Source organism: Microtus pennsylvanicus, chromosome 10 (genome assembly GCF_037038515.1).
Source record: "Microtus pennsylvanicus isolate mMicPen1 chromosome 10, mMicPen1.hap1, whole genome shotgun sequence".
Lineage (NCBI taxonomy): Eukaryota > Metazoa > Chordata > Mammalia > Rodentia > Cricetidae > Microtus > Microtus pennsylvanicus.
Window position 1 is genome coordinate 90019231 of NC_134588.1, and position 19083 is coordinate 90038313.

The 19083-nt window shown below is 44.0% G+C and overlaps 1 protein-coding gene across 5 annotated transcripts in view; it reads right to left on the reverse strand.

Moving 5' to 3' along the window:
• Nos1ap (nitric oxide synthase 1 adaptor protein) overlaps positions 1–19083 on the reverse strand; it is a 283618-nt gene that overhangs the window by 68108 nt on the left and 196427 nt on the right. For 3 of the 5 annotated variants that reach the window (XM_075989049.1, XM_075989053.1, XM_075989051.1), the window contains exon 4: positions 9196–9269. In XM_075989049.1, the coding sequence (XP_075845164.1) occupies positions 9196–9269 (74 nt within the window). The remainder of the gene's footprint in view (positions 1–9195; positions 9270–19083) is intronic. The other 2 variants (XM_075989050.1, XM_075989054.1) reach the window with 1 other exon arrangement.

Below are 19083 nucleotides of genomic sequence, written 5' to 3' on the forward strand. Positions count from 1 at the left end.
GGCTCCAGGTCTACACCTCCATCCCTGACCTTTTAGGGCTTTCTGTAGCCTGGGTTCCTTCCAGAGTCCAGTGGAAATGAACTGCATGCCAGGATTTAGGTTGGCTTGTGGTGGTTTAGAGGAAGGTGCTACGGTTTGGCTGTGCCCTCAACAGTTCATTTGTAAAGCCATGGTCCTTACTTAGTGTGGTACCTGATTGGTGACAGTCTTTGGGAATTGGGGTCTTATAGGAGACTCCACAGGTCACTAGAAATGTCCCCCAAAAGGAGACTATGGAATCCATACCCATGTTCTCTCTTCCTTTTCCCTGGCTCAAGATGTGTCCACTGACTCCGGTATGTGCTTCAGTCATACGCAACCTTCACGAGAGGTTCAAACCAACAGAAACACCTGAACTGCGAGCCACAATAAAACCTCATCTTATTTTATAAATAACCTGGGTTGAGTATTTTTCTATTGTGGCAAGAAGCTGACTAATAGAGACAGGATTCTCCGGAGCAGAATCCTCCCTGATTCTAGAGAGGCAGTCTGAATTCTGGAGCATTCTAAGGGTTTTCTTTGTCTTCACGAAAACAACAGAGTGGCTGAGGATTAGTTCACCCACCATCTCTCACAACTAGCTATCTGAGGTCTGAGTTGTGTGTCATTACATGCCTAAACATAGGAGCACTCCAAAGTTGTCTGTACTTTACAGACCGCCAATCTTTCTTTGTCCCCTACGAACTGCTCCTCTTTCCTTTGTGACCATATTACTATCTCTTCTTCTTAAAATAGATTTCTGCTCCACCTCATCATCAAGTTACAGTTCATTACATCACAATACCTCCTTCCGCTGCCAAGTAACTGAAAGATTCTACCCACACCCCTCGCTGAAGGAGCTTCTTTGACCATCAGATGCCCTCACATCATCTTTCCTTCTGTCTTAACTCTTCGGCCCAAACTCATCCTTTCAGGATGGATGCTCTCTTATTTCTAAGCCTCTCCACTAAGGTTACCTAGGATTTTTTTGCCCTGTTTGATTTTCAGGATTAAAATGTTTTAAGGAGCTCTTTCTAAGCTTCAGCACTTGACAGGTACTTAACTTAGCACATTCTTAAAAATAATTCACTGTTTTCTGTCTCTATTCTCCTAAAAAGTATGTTTCTTTCCAGCTGTTCTAGTTTCTTTTCTGTCCCTGCAATAAAATACCCTAACCAAGAGCAACTGCAGTGAGAACGGGTATATTTGGCTTACAACCCTATGTTATGACCGTGACTTTCGGAAGTCACTGTGGCAGGAATTTGGAACAGCTGGTCATATCACAACCACAGGCGAGAGCAGACACAAATACACTCATGCTGCTCATTTGCTATTCATCTCTCTTTTTCTGCTCAGACGAGATCAAAGAAGACCCCATGCCTAGGGAGTGGTGCTGCCCACAGTGGGCTGGTACTTGACACATGAATTATCAAGCAAAACCATTTCCCACTGACACACCCACAGGATGTGTTCTAGACACATCCTCAGTTAAGACTTTATTCTTGTCATTGTAGGCTTTCCAAATTGACATTTAAAACTAAGTGGTATAGCAGGCAATAGATTTTTTTCCAAGGCATGCCTAAAAATCTTTGTCCTATGAATTCTAGAGGTTTATTACTATAAGCTCACAATTTAAGAATAAACTCTCTTTGCTTGAAATTTGGTGTCTTTTCTGAATGTGAGGAAACATACTATGCTGGCTAACTTTATGTCAACTCAACAAGAGCTATAATTTTGGAAGTGGCAGCTTCACTTGAGAAAATACCCCCACAAAACTGGCCTGCGGACAAACCCGGGGTGCATTTTCTTGATTGATGATTGATGTGGGAAGACCCTGCTTACTATGGGCAGTGTCACTCTTGGGCTGCTGGTCCTCAGTACTATAAGACAGGCTGGGCAAGCCACAAGGAACAAGCCAAGTGTCTTCGGTAATAGGATCTTATCAACCAGTTCTGATGGGCAACCAAAAACAGTAGAAATTGCCTATATTGTTTTGGGGGGCTTCAGCTTTGTTCCTAGGACCTTGACTAATAAAATTAACACATATTAATTATACATAGTAGTGAATTTTATTAATTCTGACATTTACACAGACATGATGTATTCTGATGATGTTTTCACACATTCCCACTCTTCTATTTTGTTCTCCTTCTCCCCTGAATCCTCTTTTTCTTAACTAATCCCGTTCTTCTACTTACATGTCATTATTTATTTGTTTACTTTTGTGAACCAAAGACTTTCTTTAGGATTGTTACAAGTTAGAAGAGTGAGTGAGACTCTGTTTACAGGGCCATGCACACCTTACTACTGGCTACAACACACTGAAGAAAATGTCTCTCTTTCCAATCAATCATTATCTATATACAAATCTTGAAGGAGGGTTAGGGCCCTGTGATGGTTAATTTCAATTGTCAGGTTTTTATTCTCTTTCTTTCTTTCTTTCTTTCTTTCTTTCCTTTTCTTTTTTTAAAGATACAGGGTTTCTCTGTATAGCACTAGGTGTCTTGGAACTTGCCCTGTAGACCAGGCTGGGCTCAAATGCCCAGAGATTTGCCTGCCTCTGCCTCCTGAGCGCTGGGATTAAAGGTTGGAATCACAACCCAGCTTTCAATTGTCAATTTGATCAGATCTAAAGTCATCTGAGAGATGACCCCTAAGCATGCCAGTGGAGGATTATCTAGACTTGGTTACTTGACGTGGGCAGACTTGGCCACTGTGGGTGATACCTTTCCCTGACTCAGAACCTAGACACTGCATAAAAGGCAACTGAGGTCAGCCAAAGCATTCAGCACTCTGGCTTTTGACTGTGCCTGTGATGTGACCAGCTACCTCGAGATCCTGCTGTTGTCACTGCTCGGCCATGGTGGACTGTACCCTTGAACTGTGGCACAAAGTAAACCCATTCTCCCTTGAGTTGCTTCTGTCAGGGTGTTTTATAACAAAGCAACTAAGGCAGCCCTGAAAGCCTCCTCCTCCTCTAAGCCAGGGTGGTGACAGCCCCTGGTCTTTTAGAGATCCTATGGAAGTGATCAGAGATGCTGTGAGTTCAAGAATCCAGCAGCCAGGTCATGTCCAGAAGCCAGGGCTCCACACCACTACCCCCTTTCTTTGGCTCTAACATTTTTTTTCTATCTCTTCTTCTACGATGTTCCCTGAGCCTTGTAGGCAGGATAGAGATGCCCCAGTGTGTTCAGACTTCAACAGTGGTTTATTCTCTGTACTTTGATCAGTTACGGTTTTCTGCAGTCAACACTGTTAAAGAGTTTCTCTGACCCAAACTGACTATTCTATGAGCACAGATTTGAAGCCAATTAGACAGGCACACCATATTCATTTAGCAAAGTAGTGACCATAGCATCCCACTAAGGCCCATCACCACTCCCAGCCATGGACTATAGCCATACTTACAGCACCGCATGCCCATTCCCTCCTGTGGAATGGGCATCAGAAAGTGGTTGGTTACTCCTTGTCCTAGCTTTTTATTTTGTTGCTGTGATAAATACCATGACCAAAAGTAACTTAGGGGAGGAAGACATTTATTGGGCTTACATTGCCAGGTGATAGTCCACCACTGAGGGACATCAAGGCAGAACCCTTGGAGGGAATGCTGCTTGCTGGCTCATAGCTGTTAGCTTTTCTTATATAGTCCAGGACTACCTTCCCAGGGACGATGCTGCCCGCAGTGGGCAGACCCTCCTACATGCTCACAAACCAATCTGATTTAGGCAACCCCTCAACTGAGACTCCCTTCTCGGATGACTCTGCGCTGTGTCAAGTAGACAAAGCCAAGTAGGACATTCCCATAATAGACTTGCCAGTCTATTGGACCACTGAATTCATCTTGTTTGGTTGTCAATCAACAAGGGTCACAGCTGGTTAGGACTGCAGCTGATTCTCCTCTAGCATCCTCCATAACACCTTCTGGCACTATGGTTGCTACACGGCAGAGAGGAAGTTTCCTGCCCAGTTCCAACTTTCTTTCTCTATGCCCTGTCACCAAGGTATGACGTGTCTTCAGAAATAGGGTCTTATCAGCCAGTTCTGCTGAGTAATTAATAACAGCAGTAATTGCTTGTATTGTCTTGGGAAAGCCAGGGACATTCCTAGTCAACAATTCTTAGGGAATTGACACTGGGATTTCCATTTGATAACCTATTGCTTATGCAAGCAGCTTAATAGTTTAATAATTATTAGAAAACTCGGTTTAAATCGCTATGGTTTCTGCCTCCCGACTGGCCTCAGCAGGAAATACCACTGTTTATCCCAGCGTCAAGCAGTTTTCCACGCACTTTTTCCTCCCTCTCCAGGAAGCCCGAATAACTGATTTCTCACTTACTCAAGAATCGAAGCATGGATGGAGGATTAAGATCAATACTGGAATACACCTGCCTGACTTCAGATTACCATAGCAGCTGTTTGGATATTAATGCCATTTCTGAGAACTGTCTGGAAGCCTGTTGGGAACAAATCTACATGGTTTGGTCATTGAAAGAACTGGAGAATTACTCTAGTCTGCTTCCCAAAGACTTCGAGTCATATTGATTTACTTCCTTTAGCATTAAGGGGAAAAAAAGTAGGGGGGTTGTTTGTAGTTCAATCTCTAGTAGCAAGGAATATAAATATCACAGGGACGGATGTAGTTAAATATGCTAATTCTGTCTGTGCTCAGTACGAGTAGGAGAGGTGATTTCCAGGCAGTCACACTAAAATTCAAAGGCAATGGTTTCCACCATGTGAAATAAGTAAATACACTATTGAACTTATTTTTATCCTAGGAACTATGTCATTTAAAATGAAAGGTAAAATAAGCTTCCTCACGAAGGAAATGAAATCCAAGGTTGGCCAAGAGTTGAAAAACAAAACAACAATAAAACCCTCATGCTCTTCTTTTTCCAGGCCCATATCTGCTTTATTCCATGTGTGACTTGGAAGAAGATGTTCTCATTAAAGCCACATACATACACACACACACACACACACACACACACACACACACACACACACACACACACAGAAAACTAGGAAGGAGAGTCAGCCTGTTACTAGGTTGCTGTATAAATTCTTACCGAGTGAACTCGACCAAGCGAAACCTATGTGTTCCAGGATCTTCTTCCCCTAAAGACAGACTAGTGAGAAATTTGGATGGTGGAAGAGAAGCAACAGCCGTTCTCTTCTGGAGATCATCAGGGGTTAGAGGGAGCATCTGGGCATCACGGGTCCTTCAAATGATTTTTTGGAGCTTCTCCTCACTTTTGTATGTATGTGTCCAGCTCTCCTTCACAGCTGTCAGCTCTGCTGAATAGCAGGGGCCCAGGTCTGACATCAGAAGCTTGATTGCATTGCCAGGAAGAGACAGCAGCCTCACATGGACCCTGCACTTGGGCCCTCTGCAGGTGAAATCCAGCAGACTCTAACTCAGGCTTCCGGCGGCTCCCGGCTGCTCCCGGCTGCTCCCGGCTGCTCCCGGCTGCTCCCGGCTGCTTCTGGCTGCTCTGACTCAGAACCCACAGCAGGCAAGGTGGGTGAAAGATTTTGCTCTGACCCTTTCTGGACCTTCTATTTGCAGCTCCCCCCGGAACTGTGCAAGTCTACGTTCCACAGCAAAGTCCTTACCACAGTGATATGTAGACATAGTACCTTCATTTCTGTATTTAGGCTAAGAAAACCTTAACACCAAAGAACACAGAAAGGATTCAAAGCAACTACTTTAAATATTCCTAAAAGTCTAGAAACTACCACAAGCTAAGACCTGTCATAGTTAGTTACATAAACAAATAATAACATGATGCAATTTTAAAGAACCATTAAATTCCACATTGTGGAAGTAAATATAGCATGTAGAATAGCCTATCAAATCCTAACACTTTAAAAAAAATCTCTCTCTCTCTCTCTCTCTCTCTCTCTCTCTCTCTCTGTGTGTGTGTGTGTGTGTGTGTGTGTGTGTGTGTGTGTGTGTATCTGAGAGAAAGGGAGGGCGAGAGGGAAGGAGAGAGGGAAGGAGGGAGGGAGAGAAAAAGGAAGAGAGAGGGAGAGACAGGAGAGACAGAATGTGTGCATGTGTTCTGAAGCAAAGAAATACTCATTTAAAAATTCACTGATGTTCCCCTCTTCAGGGTATATTTTTCTTTCTAAAAATGAATAGATGGGAAAAGATATACTACCCAAATTGAAGGAAATCTCAGAAATAGAAGAGAGTTGGAGGGTCATTACTATGCAATTTCAAGAATCAATATAATTAGATGAACAGAATAGAAACTGACCATAAAGAAATGGCTCGCTGATTTCTAATACAGATGCAACAACAGTTGAGTGGAGAAAGAATAACCTTCAACAAATGGGTCAAGACAACTGGCTATCCATGGGTGGTAGACAGCAGTGGACAGAGGACAGTGGACAGAGTAGGGGAGGAGGTCTACTTAGTCCACCCCTCACACGCAACCAAAACAAACTATTTACATGTTCACAAACATAAAACTGCCAGGCGGTGGTAGTGCACGCCTTTAATCCCAGCACTTGGGCGGTAGAGGCAGGTGGATCTCTGTGAGTTCGAGGTCAGACTGGTCTACAAGAGCTAGATCTGGGACTAGCTCCATAGCTACTGAGAAACCCTGTCTCAAAAACCCTAAATAAATAAATACATACATACATAAATAAATAAGGCCTAAAGCTATCATGCTCCAGATGAAAACAGAAAGTCTCTGAGTCAGGGAATGATTTTGTGATAAATTTTACTTCCACCAAAATTTGAAACTTAATAGACATAGTAGTGCCCGCCTATAACCCCAGTACTTGGCAGTCCAAGGCAGGAGGACTACAGGTGTGAGGCCAGCCTGACCTACATAATGCGACCCTGTCAAATTAAGTTAAAAAAACGTAATTAGAAAAAAAAACTACTTATGAGATAGGGCTGTCTTGGAGCCCATTCAGTAGACCAGGCTTTCCTCGGACTCAAAGATCCACCCATCATAAGCATGAAAAGGATTCTATTCAGGAATCTCTCAAAATTCAATAGTGGAGTGGGGGTCGGCAGAATATGGAGTGGGATGAGGAAGGACTGGAGAGGGCACAAGGTGACTCTGGAGTGACACCAATGTCTACTATCTTGGCTAAAGTGATGGTTTCACAAATGTACATACATATAAAAATTTGTCAAGTTATTTGTTTGGAAGATATTCTCATTTTTTAAGAAATGTCATTCTACCTCAATAAAATTATTTAAAAGTAAACAGTTTGTTTAGAATATATGAAATGGGAAAGTCTTTCCAACCAAGAATAGGCAAAATTAAAATTCACAAACAAGCCAGGCATGGTTGTGTATGCCTTTAATCTAAGTACTTTGGAAGCAGAATACATGGACCTCTGTGAGTTTCAGGCCAGCCTGGTCTATATAGTGAGATTTGGGACAGTCAGGGCTACACAAAGACACTGTCTCAAAAAAAAATCATGAACAGCATCTGCAAAAGGTCATTTTGTTTTATGTACTTGGTGCCAAACCAAAAACAAAACAAACAAAAAACCCCTCTATCAACAAGATGATTCAATGTTGAAAGTACTTGCTGCTCTTCCAGAGAACACAGGACCCAAGTTTACAGCATCTACATCAGTCAGTGTTACTCTAGCTTCAGGTGATGCAGTGCCCTCTTCTGGCCTCGACAGCCACCCACGCTCGTGTGGCCTGCACACACAGATACCACACATTCACATAAAGCATTCTTCCTTTATAAAATGCACCGTGTAGTAGTTTGTCTATTTATAGTCTCTAAGCTAATGCGATGTTTCTTAAAGCCTTTCCTCATCAATCAAATAGAAAGTAATTGTTCCCTCTTGTGAATTACCATAACTTATGCTAATTTTCATACCGTAATTTAACACATTTATCTAACCACTTACTAAGTGTCTCACATGGGCCAGGCACAGGCTTGACACACCATATACAAAGGTTAACAGAGAATAGTTCCTCCCTTAAAGAGCCTTACAGCCTAGTGATGAATTACTTATTCAATTAGCTAACAGGCAAACAAACAAGTTGCAATAATACACTAAAACAACTCTTTCAAGAGCCCTTACCTACGTAGTCACCAAATGCATGGTAATAATAATCTGAGAGCTGGCAAAGGCCAAGGTCTAAGTCTAGGTTTCCAGACTCTCCTAAGGATAACTCCTTTTCCAGTGGAGAAAACAGGCAGAAGGGAGGAGGTAGATCTGCAGATGCAAGAATGATGCCCACAAGTCAGGGTTATGCCATGGTTCCAGGCACAGCCCTGGGTTTTGTGTTATTGCTACTGATTTTCTCATCCTTAGAGAAAACACATGGGTGGCAGCCATTGGACTTCTACAGGGGTCGTACCAATCTAATTGTGAAAGCAACTTCTGAGGGTGTGTCAGTTCAAGGTGCTAAAATAGCACACCATAAACCAGATGGTTTGTAACCAACATCGTACTTCTCACAGTCCCAGAGGTTGGAGAGTCCAAGATCAAGGGACTGGCAGGCTCAGTATCTGATGGAGATCTATTTGCTGGTCCAGAGATGGTACCTAAGAGCCCCGTCCTTTGTGGTGATAGGAGCAAACTAATAACTCTCTAAGACCTCTCTAATCCCAGACATCTACCCTCATGGCCTAGTTCCTTCCATATACCATCCATCCTCATGCTATCAGCTCGAGGGTTAAGTTATCCACAGATAAATCTTGGAGGATCATAAGCATTCAGACCATACATTGTCCTGGGCGTATCCTTGGGACATTTTGCTTTTTCACATGACCAAAACCTCTTCTCTATGTTCAAATTCTAAGGAGGAAGAAAAGTGGAAGCGACGGCACTGGGGAGTTGGAAGTATGGGAGATGAGCTAACTCAGTTACCTCTCTTCCCGTGATCAATGTCTATGCAATTACGGAATTCCAAGTAGCACAAAAACCCACAAATTGAAAAGGTCTCCAATTACAATGCGGCCATTTGAATTAAACAGCAAGTAGAGATCCCTCAAACCCCCCTCAGGGCAATTCATCACCAGGAAAACTTTTAACCTTAAAGATAGTTCCATCTACATGTCTCAGAGGGGAAAGGAATTAGTATTTTATTTAAATTGGTCTGCACCCACCGGCAAAAGAGATGGCTCCAGGAGACAGCAAGGGTCCCTGGGGCTCTGCATCCTCCTGAGCACTGGGCTGGGCTCTTACCTGTAGATAGGGTCCTGCATCACCAGCATCTTGCTCTCATCCCATGTCCACTCCTTTTTCTGCAATAAAAGAAGCTGTAAATGAATAAGTTAGGCTTGTCCTCAGGGCAGAATCAGGGCACACATTGTGCTACTAATGCATATGCAAACACACGCATTTGTGCCTGACTTTTTCCCTCTAAGAGGCTCAGAGTTGATTGCTTCAAAAGGACAAGTGGAAAATGTCATGTGTCTGGTCTGATCAGTTTCCTCCAGGCGCTTTAGGAAAGCATCTCTCCAGGCACAGAGGATGGGAAGGAGCCAAGAAGGCCTCATGGGAGCACACAGGCGGACTCTAAATTTCTTTATAGAAAGTAAGGGGGCAGGGAGAAGGCTATATATCAATCAATCTAGAGGAGTGGAAAAGGGGGAATAAAACAGAGAAGGGGGCAAAGATAATCCTTTAGAATACATGGAGGATATTGTCCAACCCAAGTGAAATGTAGCCCCAGGCTCCTCTGGGAGGGATAGGGACTGAAGCCGTGTGTCAGGTAAGTTGACTAGTGCCCTTGCAGTCCCTCAGAAAAGGATATTGATGCTGGCTGCCACCAACTTGCTGTGACTACAGAAGAGACTGAGGGTAAGAATGGGGATGAGAAAATTCAAACTGAAGCGCCCGAAGAAGTGAACAGCACCCCAATGCGAGGAGGGAAAGCTCCTGAGATCAGCCACCTTCCCTCAGGCCTGACTCCCAGTGCAGGGACACAGAGAATCCTGCACCACCTTTCCTGGTCTTTGTCTCAGATACATAGTGTTGTCAAGGGAAACTGGGGGAGATTGCATTCGTCTGTGAAAAAGAAAAGACTCAAGAGAGCAGGGAAACACTGCGTTAATAAATGAGGTCTTAGCGAGGTGGAGTTTTCAATAGAAGGCACAGAATGGCTAGACACTCTCCAAGAGATCACAGAAGACCATCAGGCCCAGAGAGTAATATCAGAAGCAAGTAGCTTTACCAAGAGGAAAACACACACACACACATACACACACACACACACACACACACACACACACACACACACACACACCCCACACTTGTTTCCTTTAAATACTTGTTTGAGAATTTCATGCATGCATGCAATGTGTTTTGATCCTTCTTTTCACTTCCCTACCTAACTACTTCTCCTTCCCAACACCATGAGCTTTTTTATTTATATTCACAGAGTCCATTTCATGCAGCCTAGGTGTTCACAGGTATAGGACCATCTATGGGAGCATGAAACTGACTCTCTCCGAGATGCCATTAATTGCCAACAGCTCCTCAGCTGAGGATGGAACTTCACGAGTCCCTACTCTATCACTGTGAGAATTTGGCTGGTGTGATCTTGTGCAAGCAGTTCCAGCCCTTGATAATGTAACATCAAAGCAAAACTAGAGGTAGATTTAGACTGGTTCACAAGTACTCAATATTAATCAATTAAAACAATTTTACAGCTCACAAAACTTCAATTATACCTAAATTGTAACTATTGTTTAAAGAGCCTTTTTCATAATGGCTCTTCATTACCCTCTAATGTTCTAAACGGCCTATTTAAAATAGCACAGAATGGGGAGACTAATTAATTTTCTAAGAACCCCTTCAGAAACGTGAACATAGCAGGTTCAGAACTTCTTTACTAAATAGTTCCAGGGTTTACAAACAGCCCTTACTGGACACATTTTCCAAACTTTCTGCTATCATGGTTGGCACGTTTTGTACGTATGACCCCCGCTCCTGCAACCCTGATTCTCTGAAGCCCTTTGACTCTGACTCACCTGTGGTCTGGTCAGCATGGGAGGAAAACATGGCCCTTGCTGTGTTTTGGTAAGGACATCACCCTGAACCCATCGGCCTCACCACTTCATCAGCTGCCTCACTACCCCACAGGCATCCATTGGAGCCATTTTCCAGCTGATGAGCAGAAATATTTTCAAGGTTTAAAGTTCTAATAGCTGGATGGCTATTTCCAACCTACAAAAGTTTACTATATGCACTATTTAAAGAACAATATAAAATACATGAGGTGTGATTTGATTTGGGGGTGGGTGGTGGATTTTTTTTATATAACATGAACATTAAATTAAGCCATGTCTGTAGTCATGATCTATTCTGCCTGACCTTTCAACTCAACCAGCAATATTTATAAAGCACCGACTATTCGCTGCTGAGGCCTTCTGGTGAGCTCATTTCAACTGTCAATTTTTTTTTTGTTTCTAAGATTTCTATTTAATTCTAATTAGTACTAATTTCTTATGTACCTACTTTGTACTTTTTTATTTGTTCAAAGACAGGAGCCGGACATGGCGACACTTAAACAAACTGAGGCAGGAGGATCACTGACCCCGGGAGTTAAAGAGCAACCTGGGTAATATACTAAGGCATGTTCTCAAAATGAAAATAGAAACAAGAGTCTCTGTGGCTGCTCTAAGAGCATTTTTATGACTACTCTGTTAGAGTCTTTGTCAGGTAGCTTTACCAGAGTGTTTTGTGCTTGCCTTCCATGTATCCTTCACCTGATACTGCATGAAGCCTCATTACTGCTGGGCATTGGTGGGGGTCCAGGAGCCCGCAGGCCTTCACTGACATCACACAGGGAATAAGGTGAGAAGGTGGGAGGAGACATTACCATCTGGCCAGGATGGAAGGCTTTCAGCTTTCTCTGATGGGGTAGGGTGCCTGACTCTAGCCCAGCAGTGGGGAAGTCAGGATTCTACTTAGCTGGGTTGGCCTCACTGGGAATTTAGAGAACAACTATTTTCTAAGCATTTGCCTGGGAGAGCAGTCATGCTCAACTGTGTTCTACATGGCCAAGGTGATCTTTTTCTTCTCCTTTGGCTAGAGAGCAGGCTGCACGTGCTCCCATGGCAGATCCGGGTTGCCAGCTTCTTTAACTATGAGTCTGGCATAGATGAGGCATAAAGAAACTTCAGCCCACAATCCTTTAATTCCTGGTATCCATGGTCCAAGCCCCAGCAATGGCAGATGGTTTCTGTGACCCACATGTATTTCTACTCAAAGTAGCTGTGATATTGAGACCGAATCAGAACCTGGATTACATTTCTGGCCTGCCCAGTCTGTTCATCCAATTCAAAGTTAACCCTGGGAGGACTCTTCTTTGCAACTCTAAAGAACGCAACCAACCTCTCCATTAAAAGGAAAGAGTAGAGAGGCAAAACAATGCCAAGCAGCTCTTTCCCTTTTTTGGCATTCCTGGACAGGAGGATGGCAAGGCCAGGCTCCAGGCATCTTGTATGAGTTTCACGGGAATCAACCAATACTGGCAGAGTCTATTGAAGCCAGAAATTAATTTTAGGAGCAATTCCTGCATCCACAGAGCACATCCTTAGAAGGAAGGAAAACTCTCTGCAATACATTCACCCAATTATTGTCCTTTTCTGAAAAATCCCATTAAAACTTTCTCCTCTTCATTAAAAACCTTGCAGTAAGCCTTGGGTGAATCCAATAAATCTATGAGGAGAGCAAGAAATGAACACAGTAACTCAAAAGGTTTAGGGGAAGGGTAGCCTCTCCAAGGTTTTGATTACCCAAGAATTTAAGGTAAACAGGAATTTTGCTTTTTGTTTTTTCTTTAAACCCAGACTCTTCCATGTGCCAGTGATACTCCAAAAATATCAGGATGGGAAGGTCTGCAGCCCTCAACATTGTCACATACCTGGTGCTCTTCCTGCCCACCTCATCCACAGAGCTCACCAGAGTAAGGTGTGGCTCCCGGTTTGCAGCCTCTTCAGGACAAGAACGCAGTCTTCCTGGTTCTTAGAACAATGTTGGCCCCACTGCTGGGGATAATTTAGACACCATGCAGTGTTGGGACCAGCTCAACCCAGGGGAAGCTCCACACATCTCCGCAGTGCCTTAACTGAAGACCATGGTGGGCTTTTGTTTCTGCAGCACAGTGGACGGAACCCAGAGACTCCCGCAGCACCTTGCCCCTGAGCTATGTAGACCCCAGCTTAACTGAAGGACTGTTAGATTCTCCTTAGTCCGAAATGATTTCTCACCTCCTCTATTTCACAAGCGTTTGAAAGGCAAATAGACGACAACACAAACAAGCCACCCCCTTCTCATTTCTCCAGATGGAAATACATTTTTCATGGAAAAGTAGCAAATAATAATAACAACGAGAGAATGAAATAGGAAGAAAGACTAATAACTGATCTTTTCAAGATTATAAATTAAGGTTAGCTTCAAGCTTAGGCTAGAAGGTATAACTGAACAGTTATCATAGCCAAACTGGTTCAACCATCTTCAGCAAGCCCACATAACTCCAAGCTGTATCCAAAGCCAGCCTCCTCTTCTTCTCCCCTCCCCTTCCTTTCTCCTTACATAAATGCTTGAAAATAGGCCTTCAATTCTTGGTAGCTGTGAGGACATCTTTAGTTTTGCTACTCCCCATCCTGGCTCAGCTGTAGTCTCTGAGACAGGCAGGAAATGAAGACGTTCCCAGTCTGGAGTGGAGTGGAAGGATAGAACAGGGGTCCAGACCTCTAAACCTCCAGCAGCACCCCTCTGGGGACAGAGTGTCCTTCACCAGCAAGGGAAGAGCAGCAGGGCTACCTTCAGTCTCTTTCTACCCCAGACATGTCTCACACGGACCCTCTGGGAGTGCAAGCGTTAACTGTAGAAAAGGGTGGTGGGTAAATTAGCAAAGTCTCCAGCAAGAAAACACTCACCTCCCACCAACTCTGCAAATATAATATAATGGAATGGAGGCAAGCCACAAGTGTGGAGCTGGTTCCTGGTGAAACACACAAATACCTAGCTTCAAGCCACATCTTGTTCTGCAGCCCTAGGTGTAAGTCCCTTGCTTACCCCCAGGGCCCTACGGAGCCTTTTATGGGTGCTGTGAGCCCAAGTTTAATTAGCCTGACCATCTCTCTAAACATGACTCCCCACTTTCTTTTATAAGTTCTTTATTATAGAGTCTTTTTAATGCTTATTTTATTTATTTAATTCTTTTGAGACAGGGTCTTACTAATGTAGCCAAGGATGGCCTGGAACTCACTATGTAGACCATGTTGGCCTTTAAACTCATAGTGATCTGCCTGCCTTCTTAGTGGTAGGATCAAAGGTGAGTATCACTGTTACCTGACTTGCAAAGTAGTTAAAAAAGTCATTTGGAAGGTGTGGGCACAAGAGCATACTGTAATAAGATCCAGAGAGAGTGTTGCTAACCTAGTGCCTGGCTGTTGTACCTTGCAGGCCATCATTACAATCAAGCAGGGATCACACAAGGCTTGGCTGCTCCTAACCCAGTGCTGAGGAGGGAAAGCAGTCCTCCCAGGAATAGTAGGGAGTCTCTGAGGAATGGCCTGCCAGTCCAGAGGTTGCCCGGCAGTCCCCGTGGCTCTAACCAAGCAGCCCCACAGTCTGGCACACATCAGCCCTTCCTGGCTGCTACCCTTTACGCCTTTGCCTGGCACTAGTGTCTTCTCAGACTAACAGGGCAGGGCAGGAAGGACAAAGAGAGGGAGGGAACTCACCTTTACCTCTTTCAGTTTTTATTTTCAGATGTTTCCTAGTTCTTACGGGAGAAAAACCCATTGGGCGCTTTTTGCTTGTTAAAAAGTTTTTTAGATTTATTTATTTTGCATGTATGAATGTTTTGCCTACAGGTATGTATGTATCTATGTGTACCATATGCACGCCTAGTTACTGTGGAAGTCAGAAGAGGGCATCAGATCTCCTGGAAATGGAGCTACTGATGGTTGTGAGTCACCTAGTGGTTGGGAGTGGAACCTGAGTCCTCTGTAAGAGCAACAAGTGTTCTTAACTGCTGAGCCATCTCTCCAATCACCACCCCCCACTGGTTTTTGTTTTGTTTTGAGGCAATATCTCTTGTAGCCAGGGCTAGCCTTGAACTTATACAGGGCTAAGGATGACCTTAAACTTCTAATCCTCTGTCCTCTGTCTTTAAAATATTAAGATGATAGGTCTGTAGGCCTACAGCTGGTGTGTATGGTGCTCCATGCGTGCTAGGCAAATACGTTACCGATGGAGCTGCACCTCCAGCCCCCACTGATCTACCTAAGCAGGGAATTTCTGCATAACATTTCCATATTGAAATTGGCCTCCTGTTTCAAAGATGAACACAGAGGCTGCGAGGGCAAATGAGTTCCCGCTAAGGCCCCTTCATCCTGTTGTAAACAGCCAGCCTTACCTGCTGCTAAACCCTACTCTCTTTGTTAAGGTGATGAATACAAATCTTTTCCTCTCCACTGCCAGGGGAGGACTCAGCTTCCAGCAGAGAGAGTGGGGGTGAAGGGCCTGTGTGTGCTTCTCTGAGTCTGTTAACGGGGTAAGCAGGTCCCAGATCCAGAACCTTCATTCCTTTATGTTCCGAGTTCAGGTCAAGTCCTCTATGGAAAGGCGTTAGAATATTTTCTGAGATCCGGTTCACAGGTATGACTAGTTAGACAAGTGAGAGGAGAATAGAGTGAAGAAGAATTAGCACAGTGTCCCTCTCTCCTTTAGAAAGTCAGGAATGTATATGGCACCTTCGTAGCCCTCTCATAAGAACCCAGAGGTAGTAAAGGAATGTGTACTGAAATTTATTTGCTGACCCTACTGGAGACCAGAGGCAAGCGCATTCTAGTCTGAAGTTTGGTATTATTCACTCACCAGACAGCAATGGCAGCTTATTTTAAAATAAATACAAAAGGCCTAGCAAGGCTCTATAAACCATAGGCTGTATAAACTCAGCTTGACACATTCCCCTGCTTTTAGGTGAACAGTTACTAGCCGGAAAATAAAGCTGTCTTCCACGCACAGGGAAATCAACGGCTCCAGGATAGCACATTTCAAAACTGAAGGGCTAATGAACCCCACACAGTGTGTGTGATTTCTAATGGGATTATTTTAAAACTACTAGGAAATAAAGTCCTACAATCCGATAGGAAGACAAGGTTTGGGCTGCAAATTCACAATCTCTCCCTGTCACTATCTGGTGACTTTGCTCTCATCCGCTCATCCTCTGTGGCCACAGCTAATCAACTTGGGGCAGTGGTAATAAACCGGATCATTTTTGAAGTTCTTCTAAACTCTGGTTCTGTAATTCTGAGGGCCTCCTTTCCTTACCCAGTGAGCTCAGAAAGAACTCTTTGTTTCCATAGTAACACTATCACTTGGACAATACGGTAATTTCCTTGCGAGGTGGTGGCCTTGGTAATAGGAGTTAAATATTGGATTTTGTTGGGGATGCAGGTTAGTGGTAGAATGCTTGCCTGGTGTGTGTAAGGTCCCGAGTTCAAGCCTCGGGTCTGGAACAATAATAAGCAAGGGATGGGAGTGGGGCAGAGTATGAGAATGGTTTTCACATCCTGGGAGACGTGAGGATGCAGAAAATCTGAGTGCATCACGGACCACTCATTAGAAAGCGTAGGTGCTCAGCAGTGTGCGCTATTATTAGCAGCCGCTCCGATCATCATCTTAGGCTGTAATTACTGCTGTCCCTCGCTCTCTCTCTCCACCTTCCAAAGCAGATGAGATAACAAGTTAGAGAGGACATGCTCCCTTCCCACGAGAGGCTCACACACAGGTGGGGAGAGAGATAAATTACTCTAATGTGGGATGGGTCCCTGGGTTCACCCTCCAGCACTCCAAAATACAACAAGATACCTTTAGTGCAGTTTTCCAAGAGCTGTAATGGCCTTCTGTGTAAATACTATCAGAAGTAGTCAGTCTGGGGCTGGCAAGATAGTTCAGTGGTAAAAGCATTTGCCACCAAGCCACACACACACACACACACACACACACACGCACGCAAATGTAATAAAAATTATTTTAAGAAACAGCTTTGGGCTGAGACAGTGGCCAAAGTCAAATATGCTGTGGAGGCATAAAGAACTGAATTTGGATTCCTAGTCAGATAACAGACGGACGACAGAAAGGCAGATAACAGACTCATACACACACACATGTAATAATTTTTTAAAAATGAAATAGCTATGTTAAGGCTGTGGAGATGGTTCAGTCAGGACAGTGCCTGCTACACATAAGCATTAAGAACCTGAATTTGGATGCCCAGCACCTGTATAAAAGGCACTGAAAGCACCTGTCTATATATAACATTAGTACTGGGAGGGCAGAGGCAGGGGATCAGCCTAGCAGAACCTGTGAGTTCTAGGATCAGGGAGAAATCATACATACCTCATACCTCACACATAAAGTGAAGAATGATAGAAGATACCCAACATGTGATACTCTGCCCTCCACACATGTGCACCTATGAAACATATACATATACCTCTCACTCCCCCACCGCCACACACACACTTGATTCCTCTATGCTTCCAGCCTGTAGTTCCCAGAACTATAGGTGGATCCACGGTAAGTATTTGTTCATTAGAATGTTGAAGCCTTTCTAATCTGTCACCTTAGGGGATTCCAACAAAGTCAGTGGTTTACAGAAGAAATCTGAAAACACGAAACTGAGCTGTTTAACAGAAAAATTCCTTGGACGAAGTTGAAGGTTAATCTTAGTCGGGATTCTACTCCCAGCAAATGGTGCCATAGTGTGGTTCTAGGATTATAATAAATGAGCATGATTAGCTACACAGAAAAGATAACTGCTTGGGCCTCCTTGAACATTGAAAATGATGTTCTGATTGGAATACATCAAAGCAAAGGCAATTATCTTAGCAACTGAGCTTCTGAAACTAATTCAACTTAAGATTCATTATCTTATGTTGGCACCAGTTCAGGGAGAGCGCATTCCTAAATGCTTGTTAGCAAACCAAAAAGATGGTTTTTACACAGCAATGGAATGACCATTTCATATCTGGCTATTGCCCTCACTAGTGGAATACGCATGAAGGCTTGTGCCATCTGAAAATCCTACTACTAAACACAGATCTTTCTTTGATAGATGTGTGTGTGTGTGTGTGTGCGCGCGCACACGCGCGCGTGTGACATGCTTGCACATGTCAGTCCCAGGGGTTCCATTACTCAGGAGTCATCCACCTTGGTTTTTGAGACAAGGTCTCTCCCTTTCCTGGAGCTCAACGAAGAGGCTACATCGGCCGCTGGCAATTCCCAGAGATGCACCTGTCTCCGTCTCCCCTCTGCTGGATTGTACCATGCTCAGCTTTATATGTGGTGAGGTGTGTATATGTGGCATATACGCATGCATGTTTTGTATGTGCACGGGTGAATATGCGTTCTATTTACATACCTGCACATGTACAAGCCCAAAGTTGACCTCTGCAGCTGTCCTCCATCGATTGAGGCAGAGTCTTTCACTGAAACTATAGCTCACTGATTCCAGCTTGTCTACTTAGCCAGGATCCCTGGTTCCATGTCCCAACACTTGTGTTGGGGTTGCAAAGAGCCCACATGCCTGTCTGGACTTTACCCAGTGCTAGGGATCTTGAACTTCAATCTTTAATTACACCAAGTTCTTTGCCTACTGAGCCATCTCTCAAAGCCCTCTGCTCAGTTTCTTTACACCGGTTCCGGGACTGAACTCAGGAACGTCCCAACTCCCTGCTCAATCCCTTAAACGGACAGTGGCAGAAAAGGAAAACGATGCTATGACCAAAAGCAACAGTTAAGACTTCACTGCTAGCCGGGCGATGGTGGCGCACGCCTTTAATCCCAGCACTCGGGAGGCAGAGGCAGGTGGATCTCTGTGAGTTCGAGACCAGCCTGGTCTACAGAGCTAGTTCCAGGACAGGCTCCAAAGCTACAGAGAAACCCTGCCTCGAAAAACCAAAAAAAAAAAAAAATACTTCATTGCTGATTTCTTCTGGATTTAATGACGAGACCGCATACAAATGACATCCATTCATACAGCTAGCCCACAGCCACAGGCAACAAAAACATTCTAGAAATGTCAGGCCACCCAGGAAAATGTTG